General features: G+C 38.8%; 1 protein-coding gene across 2 annotated transcripts in view; it reads right to left on the bottom strand.

The window, feature by feature from the left end:
- Positions 1–237: 237 nt before the first annotated feature.
- The window catches only part of LOC123313456 (nesprin-1), a 66,131-nt gene continuing 46,168 nt past the window's right edge, over positions 238–20,200 (bottom strand). Inside the window, exons 23-27 of one of the 2 annotated variants that reach the window (XM_044898345.1) lie at positions 18,054–18,861; positions 17,841–17,999; positions 17,580–17,792; positions 17,263–17,523; positions 238–15,398 (exon numbers count right to left, since the gene is read on the bottom strand). In XM_044898345.1, the coding sequence (XP_044754280.1) occupies positions 348–15,398; positions 17,263–17,523; positions 17,580–17,792; positions 17,841–17,999; positions 18,054–18,861 (16,492 nt within the window). In that variant the 3' untranslated portion in view covers positions 238–347. The other variant, XM_044898346.1, reaches the window with a different exon arrangement.

Here is a 20,200-nt window from a genome sequence, read left to right as displayed (position 1 = left end):
GCAGAGTAGATCGTTCGATGTAATAATGAAAATACATCTTTCAGAAAAAATTCGAATGATCAGAAGAACCACTTGCTTTCTTCTCGTCGAATAAATGTGCGGAAACAACTGGTCTATATAATGTCAGTAGGTAAAAATATCTCAACCGAGACCAACTGCCATCAATCAAGATCTTATTTTTAAACACAGATTAAAACACACAAAGCGATCAACAATCAAAGAACGACATTCCAAAGCTACAGTGTTAGTACCAACTTTTATTGACAACACAGATCAAATGAAAACAGCCGAATATATCACAATAGTCAAGCATATCTATATAAAACAGTTCGGATTAGGCATGCATGTTAAATATAACCCCAACACACCACATTTACAATCACCTTCTTTTGCTGATAACATTTCGGACTGGTGCTTATGGCTAGTGGCTGTGATGGCTGCTCTTTGGGCCCTAAAGTAGGAAGAGGATCGGGAACGGAGTCGGTATACGTTATGTCAGTCGCGTCAGTCGTTTTCGCGGAAGTTACAGATTGGGATTCTTCGGGGGTTAGAGGCTCTGGGCTCAGATAGGTGCTTTCGTCTTTCCACCCGGCTAACCTCCCAGGTAACGAGTACAATTTGCAGCCGTTTTCGTCCAAGTTGGTTCGGTTCTGTTGGTGCTGGGAATGGTCAGGCGATCCACCTCTGGAAGAACCATCATCTCCGTTATCCGGATTATTATCGTACGTTTTGGTCAAGGCGTCGCCTGCCGCGTTTTTCTTGCTTTTCCTGGCCAAGTCTACGTGGAAACTATTTTCAGCTTCGTCGTAAACGCTCTTCGATAGCCAGAAGGGCCCATCGTGAGACAGGTTCAGGGCTAGGTCCCTGAGCCTCACCTCAGCTTCTGAGCAAGTGCATTCGCTCTTGTCCTTCTTCTGTGTGATAACGCCCGAAATCTTCGACATGAGATTGCTGATAACGCCCGATTTGCTCTTTTCAGCGCTTTTATCTTCCGATTTCCTCTTCTTCGATTTCGACGGCGTTTTATCGGGCACCTTGCTCTCCGAATTGCTCTTCAAGGTGATCGATTTGGAAGACTGATCTTCTGTCGTACTCGAATTATCCGTTTCTGTCCTCTCCAAAGATTCTTGCGAAGTGATCGAGCATTTTCTCGGTTTGCTCACTCCGAAAATGCTCCTGAAGAAAGTTTTCTTCTCCGCATTATTCTCGGACGCGGAAGATTGTTGTTGATATGACGAATGATTAATTTCGTTCTCTAAAAATCTAGAGTTTACATCTTCCCTTTGAGCGCTACCGTTCCGATCTTCACCACCAACAGAGGGTTGAGGTTGTTCTTCTTTGTCCCCTGTCTTATTCTTTTTGGACTTGTTCTTCTTCTTCTTCTTATCCTTTTTTTCCGGTTTATCACTAGCTGGTGTTGATTGCTCCGTTTCAGATGGTGGAGTTTTTTCCTTGGTTTTACCAGTTATGGACTGAATGATCTTTGCGCAAATTCCCTTCTTCTCTTTCTTCTTAGCCTCAACCGAAGGTTTCTCAAGAGTATCTTCCTCCAAATCCTCAGGCAAGATCTCCGATAACACAGGTTCAACAGGTCCACTTTCCACCGTTTCACTCGCCGCTTCTTCAGTTTCCAACACATCACTCTTGTCCGCATCGAGGGATATGTCTTCGGTGGAATCCACGTTCAAATCTCCCACCATACTTATCTTTCCTTTCTTCCGTTGTGACACAACCCTTTCGGAAGATTCAACTTGATGGGTTACAGAATGCGACTTGATCTGATCTATTACACTGTCCGACAAAATGACGGGGTTCATCTGGATGTAATCTACACCCTCCTCACCTCCCAGTTTCGTATCTGATTCCACTGGAGTATGATCGGAGTCTAACGAATCTAGAGCATCGCTGTAGTTGTCTTTTTCCGATGTCGTTTTGGTGCTGTCGTCTTGTTTGTCAATAGTCTTCTGGTCGAGTAGTTGTGGATGGTAATCAGAAGAAACTTGATATTCAACGATGTACTCATTGAACATTTCTTCGGGTAGTTTCGCAAACAGGACCTTTTTGACTGTTTCGGTTTCTTGGTTTTCGGAACTTGTGGTAGACTCCGACGATGATTTTTCAGAAGCCGAGTAGTATTCTTCGGATTTGAAATAAGCCCCTTCGTTGCTTCGACTAACTTGCTCATTGTTGTCTTCTTCATTACTACTTGGTGTTTTAGGAGCAGAAATTTCGTCACTCGTCGTGAAATTGACACTTCCACCTACATTGGCCTCATCTTGTTTGTAATCATCAGATTTCAACTCAAGGGAATCTACAGACATTGTTTGTTCAACACTTGTGGTAATTATTGCTGACCTTTCGGTTTCTGTGACACTTTTATCTTCTTTATCCTCGTTTTCGGTGGACAAGTCTGGTTTCTTAGCTTCGATCAGCTCAACGAAACTCTTCAACTCCACTAAAGATTCCGATTTTAATTCCGATTCTTTGTCTTCGGGAAGTTGATACTCGGAGTCTGTCATGTGGAGTAGATCCGATTCGATATCGGTCAAGTTTCGGTTAGTATCGGTGTAGTTCTCGCTCACGTTCATGTCCAACTCGTTATTTTCGATCTCGTCGATGGAATTCGGAATGTGATCTTCGATGTTCCCTTCCGTTCTTAGAGAATCGACCTGGAGGCTGGTATTTTCCGTGACGTTAAGTGTGTCACCAGCTTGTCTAAGTGCCGATTCCTCGGTTCTCGGTGTGAGGTCTATGCTGTAAGTCATCGATACTTCTATACCCGACGATTTGCTCCTGACCGACTTCTCGCTCAACGGCTCTTGGTCAGAGTCGTCTACCTGTTGAGGTTCTAGAATTTCCGATTTGCTTTCTTGGGCACTCACAGATCCAGATGGACTCTTTTCCTTTTCTTGATCAAGTATTGAAGAAGGTTCAGTGGGGATGGTCTGAGGTAAATCTTTTCTATTTGTATCTTCGCTATTCAAAGACGTGGATGAATCTCTCGTTTTCACGAGTGGTTCTTTATGAAGCCCTTCTTCACTCTTCGATTTCTTTGATTTCTGTTTACGAGACTTCTTGGTTGGTGTTGCTATTTTCTCCTCGGAAGCCACAGATTCAGGAGGTTGATCGACCAACAAAGATATACTTTCAGCATCTGTAGGAACATCCACATCCCTTTCGACATTTTCCAATTGTACCTGATGATCTTCGATGTTAAACTCAGGTTGTTCAGTTTCACGCTTGAGATTTTCTAGTGAGACCAAGAAAGATTCACTCGATTCTTCTTTTTCTTCTTTGGACACTAATAGTGTTTCTGTCTCTACTGCGACGCACTCAGAAATCTCTCTTGTTTCTTCGATTTCGCCTTCACTTCTATCAATTTCTTCACAAACTTGATTGATGAGTTCTGGGATTATTTGTGGTATTTGTTCTGAGATTGTGTTTTGCACTCTGAACTCGCGATGATGCTCAGGTTCCAGCCTTATTTCCGTGCTGACGATGCTAGAGTTTTGGGAACCGAGCAAGATGTTCAGCTTACTCTCATCGGATTTTTCTAGATGAACCTCAGGTGTAATAGGAGTTACTTCCGAATCACCTGTTATTTCTTGATTTGCGGATGAAGCTAGCGAATGACTACTTTCTGTCTTCACCTCGCCTTCTGTAGGAGGGGAAACTTCCTGTTTATCGGTCTCGATGGAAGGCTTCTTCTTATGCTTAGATTTTTTCTTGGTTGTTCTGGCCTCTGGAGCAGCTTGTGTCGGTTCTTGTACCTCAACATTCGTATCTTCCAACTTATCAAGCACAGGTTCAGATGTATAATTATCAACAGACATAGCAGACACTGGTCGAGAATCCCCATAACAAGAACTGTTCACTGAAGGTGATGGGGAGGCGCATCCTTTGTAATGTTTAACTGATTGTACAGAGCCATTTGATCCAGTTTCATCTTTGGTACGCTTTCTTGGCTTCCTTTTGCCCATATTCTCCCTGCTTGATGGCGATTTTGACTTTTCTTTCCTATCTTTAATGTTCGATGAAGACCGGGAGCGACTTCTCCGACTCTTTACTTCTATGAAACCTTCGATATCGTCTTGCAAAGTGGGGGATTGTTCTTCGCTCTCAGTTACTGTAATTTGGACTTGAGGTACCGGAATATTAGCCTGGTTTATATATTTACTGGGCACTTTATCGGGACAAATAGTTGTTTGGTTTGAATCTTCTCGTGTAGCCGATGCAATCACTTCAGCATAAGTTTTACCAGGGTGTCTCAAAGATTCCTGCAGTACATTTTCTTTTTGAATAGAACTCTGACAAATTTCATTCACTTTAATTTCTGGGTTGTCATTTTCACTGTCAAACTTGTCAGTCAGCGTTGATATCTTCGATTCTCCTGGGGTATGGACGTCGAATTGTCTATCGTTCTCATCTTTGTCTTCAACGTTTCTAGGAGTATCTGAATCGACAGATTCTTTAGTTTTCTTCCTCTTTTTATCTTTCGATTGTTTTTTCTTTGAAGGTGATACTTCTGGGCTGGAAGTTTTTTCCATCTCTTGTGTATTTTTTTCAGTGTCCTGTTTTTCGCTCAAAATGAAAGTGGTGGCTGCAACTTCATCTTCATTCACTTTTATTTCCTTCACAACTTGGATAGTTTGTGTTTCTGATTGCAACAAAGACGAAGAATCAGTCTTCTTATTACCCTTCACTATGTTAGCCCAGGAAAAACCGGTGGAAACTTCAGGAGCGTTCTTGTTTTCAGTAATTATTTTATGTTCTAGTGATGTTGAACTTTGGTCATCAATTTGCGAATTTGTTTCCATTATTGGCAGAGTTTCTTTGTGGGAATCAGATTTCTTCGATTTCTTCTTCTTTTTCTTCTTTAATTTCTCAGTTTTACCTTCCTGTTCATTCTCATCGGGTTCCACATTTACGACTACATTATTCTCTTCCACAATGGAATTAGAAGTTTCTTGATCTATGTTCAGCTGGTTCCCTCCTGAAGTCACTGTTTTTGCCTCTTCCTCCGAATTGATGATAACCGGACTGATGGCTTCAGATTCTTCAATCACAACTGAATCTTCTTCATTTTGATCTTCCAACAAATTGTATTTAGTATCTGACGTAGGAGAGATTTGCTCAGGGTCCTCCAACTGCTGTTCTGTTGTTTTATAAGTTGTTATATTTTCTGACTCACTGAGGATTTGATCAATCCAAGCGTGAGTTGTACGATCCTCGTAAGCGAAATAGCCACTTCCTTCTGACCAGCTTGATTTTACACCTTGACTGCATGGTTCTGGACAATCAGTTGAGAGTTGGCCTGATGGTTCATTCTTTCTGAGGCCAGGAACGAATTCCGCTGCGTTCGGATTTAGGTTAGATATGAATTCATCATATTTTGTTTCGGAGGAATCTACAATCGAAGGTTGTGGTTCATAAAAATCTGTAGTCTCCACAGTGTTTGTTTCTTCGATTGATATTTCCCCATCTTCCTCATGAGCATGATAATCTATTTCATTCAAATTTTTGATATCTTTCGGAATCTCATCTTTCTGGATCGCAGTTTCCTCTCTATAATTGATCAGGAGAGATTTATTTGTTTCATTTGTTTCAATTTCTATAGTAATTGCCTCCTTATTTTCATCAACTTCATTTTCCAATAATGCCTGAGATGATTCAGCTACGACTGAAGGATCTAGTAAGCTCTCTTCAACGTTTTTTTCTTCTTCAGTTTTTTGTGATTCATTCAATGTTGAGATGCTTTCTCGATCGATATTTGTAAGAGTGTTGATTTCTCCTTCCTTCTCCATTATTACAGCTGGACTTGAATCAGTATCTACAACAACATCTTCAATATTTTCCGCTTCTATCATTACATTATCCGATGTTTGCGATTGTTCTATTGTTTTCTCTATTTCCTCAACCGATGCTGAAGGCCGTAGGGAAATTTTTTGGACTTCTATGTTTGTAACTTTTGCATCATCTTCTACAGAGTTATCGTTTCTCTGTAATTCCGCACTGTCTTCACTGAATTGCATGTGCTCCTCAATTTGTTCTTCAGATTCACCCTTTTCCGATATTTCGACATCATCAGATGAATCAAGTTTGATATTTCTCTCAACTATTTCCACATTTTTTATTTCTGAGTCTTGATTGCCTTGAATTTGTTCAGTTTCTATGAATTTTTCAGAGTCCTCTTTAAACAGTACCGATTGTGGTTGAGGCACATCATGTTTGTCTGTTAATTGCAACATCGTCGAAATATTCTCCTTAACTCGTTGAGATTCTACCTTCTCTTTCTCCAGGAATTCTTTAGATGGAATTATTGACTCTCTCACCTCTGGATGAGTTGATATCAGTTTTTTCTCCGCTTCGTTTATGAATGTTTCGAGGACTATTACTGCTTCGCCAGGAATTACGACATGATGTTCTTGAGTTTCTGATGTTGAACTACTCGACGATTTTGCGCTTTCAGCCGTTTCACTAACATTCTTTTTTCTTTCCATTGAATGCCTAAGAGTATGCCACCGAATCTCAGCATCGTATAAACCAAGAGCTCTATATTGAACCAGTTTTATCAAGTCCCCGTAACGTTCAAGACGAATGAGGTCTTCATGATCCCTCGTCAATTCTTCCTGAATTTCTTTCAACATCATTGTCTCTTCTTCTTTAGCTATGTTTGGCTGTTTTGTCTCTGGTAATTTTTTAGTGCTCTTATCTTGCCTTGCCTTCTCAACATACCACTGGGTTTCACTTTTCCATAGCAATGGCAATCTATATTGCACCAGCTTTGCAATATCTCCATACTGCTCTGGATGAACATGATGTTCTCCAAATTTCAAAATTGGTATTTCATGTCTATACTCGTCTTCCGTATGTATCAGATTATTCTCCAATCTTCGAGTCTTATCCTCATGGACTTCGTTACTTGGAGATATTTGTATATTTTGACTTCGTTCCTCTTCTACATTAAAAGACTCATTGACGACTTCTTGTAGCGGAGCATGTTCTGTTTTTTCAATTTTTTGAAGAACCTCTTTGGTTTTCGTGATATACCATTCTTCTTCATTTCGCCACAAATTAAGTATCTGGTAGTTCACCAATTTCATAAGATCCTTGTATTGCTCAGTGTGAATATTCATGACTGGCACCTTGAAAGTTTTCTCTGGACTTTTGTCATCCAACACATCTTCAACGATGGGAACTTTTTCAACTTCATTTTCATTTCGTTTGCTAGTTCCATCGGGTTGATTTTCTTGGACATGCTTCCTTTCTTGTTCCTTCTTCATATGCCATTTTATCTCACTTTCCCATAACTCTGATAATCTATAATGTATAAGTTTGATTATATCATTATATTGTTCTGTATACACTTGTTCGAGATTTTCTTCATCCGACTTTATTCTTGTTTCGACTGCTTCGACGTACGCCTGATTTGATACTTCAGATGATGTTGGGGAAATGCAGACAACCTTCTGTTCTTCCTGCTTCTTTTCAGGCTCCTTATTTTTTTTCTCATGCCAATCAAGTTCAGACTTTCTCAAATCAATCACATCGTAACCAATTAACTTGATGATATCTTCGTATGTGCTACACTCTCGGTGTTTTTCTTTCGAATGAATATCTCTTGGGGAGGTTTGGCCTGTAGATTTATCAGTAGTATTTTCTGTTGAATGTTTATATTGATTTTCATTGTTCCCTTCATTATCACGCTTTTCTATTCTTTCTACTTCACTTTCGCCTTTTTCTTTGAACTCATTTGACCCAACCTCAAAGTCGTATTTTTCTCGCCCACCTTCTAATTCTCCTCTATTTTTCATCGATATTTCTACTTCTTCCACGAGTTTCACCTCTGTCATTCCCTGTATAGCTTCAGAATGCTCCAATATTTCGAATGATTCTGTAGGAGATAAATTATCCATATTCTTCGTCTCATCTGTTACTTCTGAACTTTTCTCAATCTTTGTAGGGACATCCTCATTAGGATCGAGTTGTCTGGGCGATGAACTCCTTTTTGATTTTTTAGATTTCTTTTTGGTTTTTACAGATTTGGCAGATATTTCTTCAGATCCGGGTATTCCTTTCACTTCAGTTGCCTCATTCTTTGAGGTTTCCTCTACTTGCTTCGATTTTTTCTTTTTCTCTTTTTTGGCTTCATCCTTCGATACTCCAGTTTCAGCTGCTGCAGATGGAATCTCCGCAGACTTCGAACTTTCTAATTTTTCTGATTCGATGAACTGTTCAACTAGATTTCCTTCGGGCTCAATGTTCTTTATTTCTGGTTCCGAGGGTATGAAATCGGCAGGTCCGAATGATACGGATTTCTTTTTCTTAGGCTTCCTCCTTGGTCCTTCTGGTTCCGATTGCAGCAAACAGGATGCGCCAACTTCAAGAGCTTGACATTTCGAGTCAGCTGATTTGTCATGATCCTGACAGACTTCTTCTTTCTGAATAATGTCAAATTCATCATCGGTGCCAGCCAGTTCTGGTGATTTTATCGGAGACTGAGGGGTTGTTTCGCCAGATGATTTGATGTCATTCTCTGGTTCGATTAATTCAATACGAACAAAATCGTCACCTTTCACGACTTCTGCATAAGTAGCTCCCATGTTTTGAGATGAGTGGTTCGTGGCCGAATCACCTTCTATTTTCTCTGATTCGGTGTTATGCCTTTGAATAGTTTGAGCAATATCTGTCGTTTCTTGTTCTTCTTCGGAACATCGAAGTGTCCTAATTTCTTTTTTAATTTGTTGCCCTTCTTCTGGTTTTAGGTTTGGACAAGTATCTATCAAGTCAAGTACCATTTGAACCATGGCATCCTGCATCTCAAATGGTTCGACAGTGTCGCTAGACTCATCCATAGGCAAACCAGCATAGTCTTCAATAGACTGTTTAGTTACTTCATCCACAGATTCTGATGACTGCCCTTGAATGTTTTTTTCAGAGTGGGTTTTTTCTCCCTCTTCATCTGATATCTCAATTGGTTCATCCAATAGATCAAGAATATTGCTGGATTCATCTATGGGTAACCCTGCATAATCTTTTTTGGGTGTTAAAGTGACATTATCCGCAGATTCTGATGACTGCTGATGAACATTTTTATCAGTATTCTTTATTTCTTCCTCCTCATCGGATATCTGAATTGTTTCATCTAATAAATCGAGAATATCGATAGATTTATCTATAGGTAACCCAGCATAGTCTTTTTTGGGTGGAGAAATTATTTTATCTACAGATTCTGATGATTGCTGTAGGATTTTTCCATCAGTTTCACTTATTTTTTCTTCTTCATCCGATATATGAATTGGCTCATCCAGCACATCAAGAATATTGATAGACTCATCTATAGGTAATCCAGCATAATCTTTATTAGATTGTGGACTCAACTTATCCACAAATTCTGATGACACCTCTGGAACTTTTTCATCAGTATGTTTTATTTCTTCCTCTTCATCTGATATCTGAATTGTTTCATCCAATAAATCGAGAATATCGATAGATTCATCTATGGGTAACCCAGCATAGTCTTTTTTGGGTGGAGAAATTATTTTATCTACAGATTCTGATGATCGCTGTTGGATTTTATCAACACTTTCAGTCATTTTCTCTTCTTTATCCGATATCTGAATTGGCTCATCTAGAACATCAAGAATATTGATAGACTCATCTATAGGCAATCCAGCATAATCTTTATTGGATTGTGGAGTCAACTTATTCACAGATTCTGATGACACCTCTTGAACGTTTTCATCAGTATGTTTTATTTCTTCCTCTTCATCTGATATCTGAATTGTTTCTTCCAATAAATCGAGAATATCGATAGATTTATCTATGGGTAACCCAGCATAGTCTTTTTTGGGTGGGGCAATTATTTTATCTACAGATTCTGATGATCGCTGTTGGATTTTATCAACACTTTCAGTCATTTTCTCTTCTTCATCCGATATCTGAATTGGCTCATCTAGAACATCAAGAATATTGATAGACTCATCTATAGGCAATCCAGCATAATCTTTATTGGATTGTGGAGTCAACTTATTCACAGATTCTGATGACACCTCTTGAACTTTTTCATCAGTATGTTTTATTTCCTCCTCTTCATCAGATATCTGAATTGTTTCATCCAATAAATCAAGAATATCGATAGATGTATCTATAGGTAACCCAGCATAGTCTTTTTTGGGTGGAGAAATTATTTTATCTACAGATTCTGATGATTGCTGTAGCATTTTTCCATCAGTTTCACCTATTTTTTCTTCTTCATCCGATATCTGAATTGGCTCATCTAGCACATCAAGAATATTGATAGACTCATCTATAGGCAATCCTGCATAATCTTTATTAGATTGTGGAGTCAACTTATCCACAGATTCTGATGACACCTCTTGAACTTTCTCATCAGAATGCTTTATTTCTTCCTCTTCATCTGATATCTGAATTGTTTCATCCAATAAATCAAGAATATCGATAGATTTATCTATAGGTAACCCAGCATAATCTTTTTTGGTTGGTGACTTGACTTTATCTAAAGCTTCTGGTGATTGCTGTTTGATGTTTTCAATATTTTCCCCTTCATGCGAACTCTGAAGAATGCTACCAGCTGAACCTGTGGTCAATGGGGCAGTATCTTTTTTCGGCAGAGGAATCATTTCATCCTTACATTCTGTTGACAAATGTTGAATTTTCTGATCAGTTTCAATTAATTCCTCTTCTTCGTCCGGTATCTGAATTGGCTCATCCAATAGGTCGAGGATGTTGCTTGACTCATCTATAGGCAGTCCTGCATAATCTTTTCTAGGACGAGAAATGACTTCATCCACAGATTTTGGCTGTTGAATTTCTTCTTTTTTGTCAACTGATAATACTGAAGTTTCTTGTGAAATACTCTCATCAGTAGCTGCTATTTCTTCCTCTTCATCCGATATATGAATTGGTTCATCTAATAGATCGAGAATGTTACTGGACTCATCTATAGGTATTCCAGCGTAATCTCTCTTAGGAGGAGAGGTCATTTTTTCTAATTCCCTCTCGTTTGACTTTTCGATGGGGTCGTCAAGAATATCAAGAAGGTTATTCGTGATATCATCCGGAACACCAGCATACATTGTTCGTTTTTTGATTTCCACGTCATTCCTTTCTGAACTTGAACTGCAGATTCCAGTTTTTATATTTTCACTTTCACACTGAACAGAAGAATATTCTGCTGTGCTCATTGATTCCGGATCATTTTGATACATAACTTGTGAACTGATGTTTACTGAAGATGACGATGTTGTGGTTACTGTTCTTCTTGTTTCCACCCTAGTTTTCCTCTCAACAACGGTGGATCGGAAAATCTCGGAGTCTTCTGCTTTGGCTAAGGCTTTTCCACTTTCATCATCTTGACTGTAGCTCACTACATATGTTTGGTGTTTGTGATTTCGGTCTTTCAAGAGATTCAATATGTCATTAACATCGGAAACTTCTTGTTCTACGATAGAATCAGCCCTAACTATTGTTTCTGCTGGTTCGCTGGTAGAAGTGGAATCAACCTCGAAGATTTGTCCCCCTTCGATTTGCCTGCTGTTTTGATCCTGTGATGTTATCAATATCGTTTGAGATTTCTTTTGAGGGCGTTCTTTGACGGAACCAAATATAGCTTGCTCGACATCTTCGGGTTTAATCAGAAACGCGTCAGCGTTTTTATCTTTGGATGCCTGGTTTTCTGAGGGAACTCTCATTTTCAGAGCTATGATAGGTTTGGTTCTGATCTCTTCGTGAGTAATGAGAGTAACTTTAGTTATCCCATCCTGTAATTTACCCGGAATGATTTGTGTTTCTGTCTTCGCTATGATCTCTTTCTGTGAATCTGTTTCTATTTTACCATCCTTGATGGCCGGTTCCTTCGCGGAATTCTCTTTCATTTGAACATTTTCTTGTTTGTTCTTTTCGGAAGCCTTTTTCTGATGTTCTTCGATTGCATCTATGTTATATTCAGTTACTCCTGTTTCAGAACTTTTCGACGCTTGATGATCCTTTTTCTTTTTGTCCTTCTTTTTCTTTTTCGTTATCGCTTCGTCTTTTTTGTGCTCAATAACTTCAGTAAGTATTGAACTTTCAGACGTTGTTACCGATTGTACTGTAGTTTCATTATTCACACTTAATTCGTCGGTAATATGAGTTTGTTTCATTTCATTTTCAAGGTTATTGACTATATTATCGTCTGTCTTTTCACGAGAATCACTCACAACATTTTTGTTTTTCGATTTTTTCGATTTGCTCTTTTTAGAAACGATGGATTGTTCGTTCGTAACATTTTCATTTTTCTGTTTCTCATCCGTTTCACTTACATCGACAGTCGACAGTGACTGTTGCTTAATTTCAACTTCAGAATTAACAACCTGCAATTGGTTTTTAGTATTCTTTTTGGATTTCTTAGTTTTCTTACTTATAGAGGCTTCCTCTGTTTTTACTGTTGGCGATTCTTCCACAATATTTTCTGTTTCACTTTCCTTCCTTTTATCTGTTTCGGACAGTGGAAGAGGATTAGTTTTCTCTTTATTTTCTAGAGTTCTTACTGTAGGATTTACGAGTTTTTCTTCAACTCCCTCAGTTTTAGTTTCATCAGGACTGTTTTCAGAACCAGTGAGAGTTTTCTTTGATTTCTTTGATTTTTTCGACTTCTTAACGGTACTCACTTCTTCACTAATAAACGTTTTTTCAATCACTTCATCTGTTTGTTTATCAATTTTTTCCTCAGATATTTTTCGGGAACCAAGATTTTCTTCAGTTATTTTGTTTTTCGGCTTACTCTTTTTATGACTTTTCTCAGGAATTTCAGTTGCTTTCTCTGGAAGCTGTTCGTCTATAAGTTCTTCACATTTTTCTGGAGTTTTTTCTTTGGAATTACTGATGTCTGACTGATTTGTGCTATCAGTTAACATATCAGCATGAGTTGTCGTTATTTCTGTGACAGCAATAACTTCGCCTTCGATTGCTATTGAGGAAATTTGCTGTGAATGACTGTTCTCTGATTTTTCAGTTTCAACTGCACTTCCTAGCAGTCCTTGTTCAGTGGTATCATCCTTGTTTGATTTTTTCGACTTCTTAGATTTTTTCTTTTTTTTGATGGGCATTTCATCATTCTCTGTTGGTATTGATTCTGAGATAGTTTGCTTTTCATTACCGATGAATTCTTCTGTTTTTTCTATATCTGTAACGGACAAGATAGCGGTATCCGATACCTCTTGAATTCCTTGAGATTCAGTTTTAATGAATTCTTCGATTTTATGTTGCTCTTCGGTTTTTGCTCCATCGTGTGTTTTGGGCGATTCGTTGAGTTTCTCGGAATTTTTGTTCTTCTTTTTCTTAGATTTTTCGGATTTAATTTTTTCAGATTTATCTTGTGGATTCTCCCGATTATCCATTTGTTTTGTTTTCGATAAATCTTGGTCTTTACTTTCTTCTTTCGTTTTCAATTCTGTTTGTTTTTCCCCTGATTCATCATGATTGATATCAGGTTTTGCTTTACTTTTCTTCGTTTTCTTCTTTTTTGTATCAGTCTTTTGCTGTTCTTCAGGAAGTTGCATCTTATCGATTACATCAGCAATTTCGTTTGAAATAAATGTATTTGTGGTACTTAGAATCTCCTGATTTACTCGTTTGGATTGAAGTTCTGTTATATTTTCAGTTCCACTTTTGTGGTCTTTGTTTTTGTCGATAACCTCCAAGTTCTTAATTTTCTTTGATTTCTTGTTCTTGGTTTGTTTAGTTTTCTTAGTATTCTCATCGTTTCGATCATTAACTGTACTACTATCAATGTCTGTTTTCCGAGTGATCTCTGTTTCTACTTTATATTCTTCTGTTTTGATAGTTTGTTCGAGTTTGGTTTCAAGAATATTCTTGTTTTGAGTTTCTGCTTCCATTGAATATATAATTTTCGATGAATCACGTTGTTTTGTATTTTCAGTTTTTCGATTTTTATGAGTATCTTGAGGATTTCTTATATCTATATCACTAAAGTCTTCGTCTTGAGGAATATGACTTTTTTCGATTCTTTCTTTCGTTGATTTTTCGTTGTGTTTGATTCGTTTTGACCATCTACCTGCTCCATGTTGTTTATAATCAACATAGCGGTTGTCTTCCTCTTGACGTGAAGTCTTTGGTTTCAAATTTGTTTGGAATACGTCATCATCCATAGACCTGGTACTGTGTCCAGGCTTTGGAGACATTTCTTTCGTTGGCATTGATTTAGGATTCGTGCTGGATGGCTGGAAAGTTTTCTCGAGGCCTTGGGAAAGAATGCTAGCATAAGAGATGACTTTACTCGTGTTTGTGTCTGACTGTATTGCGACAGCTTCGTTCTTTTCTTGCGGTGGAGCAGCGATTGTATCAGGAGGAGTCTCAGTTTTCTCAACTGTTTGCTCTTCTATTATTGTTGAAGTGGGTGTGTTATCATAGGGCGTTGGTGGTTCATATTGTTGTGAGGTGTGGTAAGTACCAAGACCAGAATTGATGAGTTGTTGGCCTGACGCTATGAATCCAATAGCTTCTGGCACGGGGATGTAATTATAATATGTTGTTCCTGGAATAGTGTTGTAATAAGGAACGCTACTGCTGGACATTTGCATCATTTGATTGTCTGTATATGTGTTGACCAAAGTGTATCTATTCCAAACGTCCTGTATTGTATAGCTCACTTCTTGAGGTATTGGTGGTGCCGTAGGGGCTACAGATTGAGAAGATGCACCGGAGGTGTTCGCTGTTTGCGTAGTCTCAGTGGCCTCTACTACCGGAGGAGCCTGAGTTTCAGGAATAGGATTTTGAGTTTTAGTTAGTTCTGACGTATGATGTCCCTTCAAAACTTCAGCGTAAGGAACTGAACCTGGAGTCCACATTGGACTGGAAGACCTGAATCTCTTCTCCTTGATAGGCGCGAGCATACTGCCTCGTTCAGTAGATTCGTCGCCCTCCTGAATCGAAGCTTCATCGGCGTGTTTGACGACTCTCTCAGTGACTTCCTTGCGTTTGGGGGATCTACTTTTACGTGGGCTCTTTTGTGTTTCTTCTATCGCATTGGTTGCTTTCTGTTTGGAGTATAGTGGTTTGGATTCTTTAATATCAAACGAATCTACCATTATTTTGGGTGGGTTGACTTGGGACGTGTAGCTAGATTCGTCAGCGTCTCTCGAGGCATTCGACGGTTTAGAAATTGTCGTTGTATGGGATTTTGGTAGATCGTCGTAATCGGTCCTCTCGCTGCGCGCTGAGATGGTTCTCTCCTTGGATTTTGAGCGTCCAGCTGCGATGTCCGCATAGCTGAGATCCAGAAGGACCATCGGACCAGCTGTAGATCCGTCATTGTTGTATGGATCCAATTCTTGTATGGCGGTAGTCAGTTCGTTCATCCGCCTTATCCCTGACGCCTGCTCGCGCGGCAACAAGGAAAAAGTAGCATCAGTAAACGCGTATTACAAGGTTTTTCGCGAGGCAAGATGGTTGACGCGGTGTCGTATTTTTTTTTTTCAGGTGTTATGGTCAAGATCGGTGATTGGTCGTTTGGGTTATGGTGGGAGAGGGATTAGTTACTAGGTGTCGAGACGGACAGAGTCCGGAACTCCCCTCTGGACAATAAGTTTAACCCGCTCGTTTCTAGCGGATATCTTACTCTGCAGAGCGCGGAGTCGATCTTTGAGCATCTGGACACCAGAACGGGATGATAGAGGACGCAGCAAAATGAAAGAGAAAAAATGAAACATGAAATTAAGAAGTGAATAGCAGAATGTAAAATTGTGTAAAATGCTTGTGTTTCATATCTGCCCCTCCTTTTGAGTTCGTGTGTTTTTTGAGAGAAGAGCAAAGAGAAATGATGATAAAACGAATTGACTACTAAAATTCTAAAAGGTAAAACAAGGAGTAAGAGTTGCGATATGAACACATATCTAAATGATAATTAAAATAGTGGTAATGGCACTCAAATAAGCATACATAAGTGAAAATGATCGAGAAGCAAAAGCAAACAAAGCAAACCATGAATAAAATAATTAACAACGATAGTTCTTGATAATTATTGCGATTCAGTAATAGAACCTTGATGCAAAAACCGGAAAATTCAAATTTCTTTTACTGTCTTTTGTTCAATCATATTCGCATTTTTTTATTTATTTCAAATTCTGGGCCCTTCAATTTTTCCATTTGACTGAATTTCTAGAGCAAAAATCAGATATTTCCGAAGACGATAATGTGTACAATTACTGGTAATCTTCTAAACAGGAAAAGGAGAAGAAGTAGATATTGAAAGAAAAAATTTTAGAAAAAATTTCACAAAAGAAGTCTAGAATTCCCGTTCATCCTCATACGAATGAGATTATTATAGTTGGGAGATCATAAATGTTTCTATATCTTTAATCTTTTAGTCATTCATTTCAATACAACAGAGTATCTAGAAAAGCAGGATTCATCATAATACGTTAATATCTGATCGAATTTTGAAAAAAATAAATGAAAAGTATTTTATTCGGTACGAAAAATTGGCCCACGGATCAGCGATTCATCTTGCATACTGAATCTTTGACATACAATCAACCAAAACCATTGAGATTATATTTTTTCAATCTCCTCGTTAACCTAAAATTTTTTAGCAATTACACTCGACATACCTACCTTCCACCTGTTACAAATAAATTGTTAGTATGGTATGGGGAAAAGCAAAACACCACGTAATTCAAGAACTATCGTTTCACCAAAAAGAGCCTCTTGCTAACATAAACAAATCCCCCAGCTGGTAAACGGAAAGGTGAGGGTGGAAACACCTTGATGACGAACCAACGCGTCAGTCATCTTGCAGTTAACATCAAAATGTTTCCAGTGGTTCCAATCTCGCATATGGCATCAATGCATCTATTTCGATATGGTTATTTTGACGAGATTTTGATGGATTTATGTTGTTGGCTCTAAATATTGCGTCTGCAGTGCTGTTTGCTCTTGGTGATGGCGGCATGATCTGTTAGAACTGAACGGGGAAATCTTTCGATGGATGAAAAAGAACGATACATTGATTTGAATGTATGAAACACAAAGAATGGACTGCGAGGAGAAGTTTTCAAAGTTCAGCGATTCTCGCAAAACTTCTGAAGATGTTAATTTAGACGTGAACTCTCGAAAACTACAAAAAACACATTTTTCGTTTTCATTAGACGACTTCACAATTCAATTGGACGTCACTAACAGTTCATGCCACTCCACCTGTTCTAAATAATCTCGGTTTGTTATTCCACCAAAACTCCTTACCTGTTGTTCTTTGAGAGCCTGGTCTCTGTCATCAGCTAGATGTACAGGGGCCATTGCTGACCTAAGCTGCTGCTCTACTTGCACCATCTGCTGACGTAGTTGCTGGACCTCCAGTTGGTACTGGTCGACCTGAGAGATAGCGGTTTCCAGCTTGAGCGTTTCCTCTTTGATATTCTCCTCTAGATCGTCGAGTTCTTTGAGCAATTCTTGAGCTGATTCAGTCACCTTTGCGTCTCCACTGATACCGGCGCTGAAGTGAAGCTGTGGAAGAAATTTATCGCTAGGAACTCAATTATCTCCTGGATTATAGTAGGTACCTGAAGTTTTTTTACTGATAACCCTATTTTTGTCTTCTGGGTATGGATATCAGCGAGCATCTTTTCCCTCAAGGCGTGTTGATCTCTCAAAGCCTTCTTTTTATTTTGGGGAGATTCCAACGATGCTTTGGTCTTTTCAACCCAGTTCCTCACATCCTTCATTTTCTTCTCACATTGTTCCCACTCTTCTGAGGTTTCTTGTAGGAGTCCGTTCTAGAAAAAATTGATTAATATGGAGATGCAAACTTTTTTAATGCTTACTCTTTCCAGAATGAGAGCTTCGGCTTCTGTTTTGGCGTCCTCTGCTTCTTCCATTTTCTTGGGCAAATCTCCAACGCTCGTGTGGGTTCCTATAGTCTCCAGTTCCTTGACCATATCGCTGAGGTTCTTGGAGACAACTTTGCATCCCTTAACGGCGTTCTGAAAAAAATTACGTGAACTGATAGGAATTCAAATATTTTCGATTAATTTTACATTGTAGTCGTGTAATTTCTGTTTGGCTTCCTGAAGGGTACTGATATATAACGGTTCTTGAAGGAAGACCTTTTTCTCTTCCACCCAAGACATAACAGCCTTGTAGAGGGCCAAGAATCTCTGCCAAGCGTCCAGAGTTTCCCCGATCTGCTGTCGTTTCTCACCAAGCCAAGATTTGACCCTTTGCAGCTGATCAGTCAGATCGGCAATGGTGGACAGGATCAACTGTCTCTCTTTCTCGTCTGCGGTCTTTTCCGCGATGATCTTTCCGTTTTTGGTCAACTTGTCCAAGCGATCACTTATTCCCGAAATCTCGGATTGGATCTTCTGGAGATGTTCGTGTAGGATCTGCGGTTCAATGCTCCTATCCTGTATCTTGATCTCCGCTTCTTTTATCCATGATTGCACCACATCCACATCGCTTATATAATCCGTTCTTACGGTCCGCGCTTTCTTGAACTCCCTGTTCTTCTCTTCCATAATATTCAGGACTGTTTCCCCGGATAACTCCAACTGATTCAGTTCTTGAGCAACGTCCGATGGGATCAAGCCTTGAGCTTCGTATTGTTTCGTTACGCTTTCGGTCAAGTTCTTGCTGTTTCGAATTTCGGCGTCGACGCGTCTTCCCAGATCCACCAAAGCTTCCTCAGTTTTCTGGATGTCTTGATCGAAGACGTAAAAGCCGTCGGCTTCTTCTCGTAATTCGTTCAACTTCTCTTTTTGTTCGGATATTTGGGATAAGATCTGGTTGATCCTTGATAGATCTTCTTCGATTTGCGTCTTTCTGTTAGATAAGCCTTCCTTGAGCCTGAAAAAAAAGACGTTAGTTAGAAGGTGGCGTTATTTAGGAGAACTCGCTCGACTCGCTATTAGCGAAGCTCTATTTTTATAGTATAAGCGACGTGCTGAGTAGAATTTAGACGGGTCTAGATCGAGGATATTACTGCGACTGCCGATTAATTTCTGATTCTAAATAAGAATCGCCATAATCCTACAATCATGTAGGAGGGATTCGCGAATATTTTGTATTGATATTTTTATAATAGGCTCAGTTCTCTTTTGTTATACATTTCCGTCTATTCGTTCATTCGATGAACGTGAAAATGAAACAATTAATTTTGGAGTTGTCATTCCAGGCATTTGTTTACAAACGACCTCAATTTTTTCGAAAAGTATAGAAACTGACCTTTTGCATGGCCGTAACAAATCTGGTCTATTCATTTTAGAAAAAATACTTCGAACACCTAGTAGAAATTTTTTTCGAAATCTGATATCGATGTAAGATTCCTGAATATATTTTTCTTGTTATATTTAAACTTGGATTAATTGTTGTTAATTTGGATTCAGAAGTTTTTCTTGCGTTGCGTTTTTATAAGAACAGGTCATTTTTCAGTTTCGTTGTTTCAATAAGCCTGAACAACTCGTGATCAATTGATCCTTCAAATTCGAGAAGTTTGAAGAGTGGTTCTTTTGTCAGAAATACAGAATATGACAGAATGAAAGGAATTCTGAACCGTTTCAAAGATGTGTAAAGCATTCTACAGTGTGTTAAGTGATTCTTGCTGAAATTCCCTTCGTGGTTCCTAGAGAATTTCAATTATAAAAACTGTAAAAAAATAGAGAACTTCAGTTATTTTTTACAAAATTTTTATTTTATTTTTCACTTATTTGTTTTTTGACTAATGGATTAGTGAGAATCGACTATCCTCAACTTTTAGAATCAAGCCCATTCAATTTTGGAGCAATTCGCGAAAAAAGTGTTACAATTTTCGAACATTATATTTGACTTCCAAGATATTCTGAGAAATTTTGAACTCTGGGTCGAATGATTCAATGAAAATTTTTCTTGAATATCAATAGATTATCCTCCTTTGGGTTGCAGATATACTGAATCTTCTTCAATGCGAAGGAAATTATTCTGTTTAGATGGTGGTCGATCCACTGAGGTTACACTGCCTGATTCAGAGTGTGTTATGAACTTATTTCGGATTTTATCCTCTTTTCAATGTTCTGAATTCTCTCGGGTATACCGAAAACACTTTCACTACCACTACGAAGCTAAAAATCACCTTAATAATGCTCGTTTAGCGAAAAATTCCCATCCACTCAAAGACGCACTGACAAAAATCCCAACTCAAACCGTAACA

The sequence above is a fragment of the Coccinella septempunctata genome, chromosome 5 (genome assembly GCF_907165205.1).
Source record: "Coccinella septempunctata chromosome 5, icCocSept1.1, whole genome shotgun sequence".
NCBI lineage: Eukaryota > Metazoa > Arthropoda > Insecta > Coleoptera > Coccinellidae > Coccinella > Coccinella septempunctata.
This window is presented reverse-complemented; position numbering and strand designations above follow the sequence as displayed.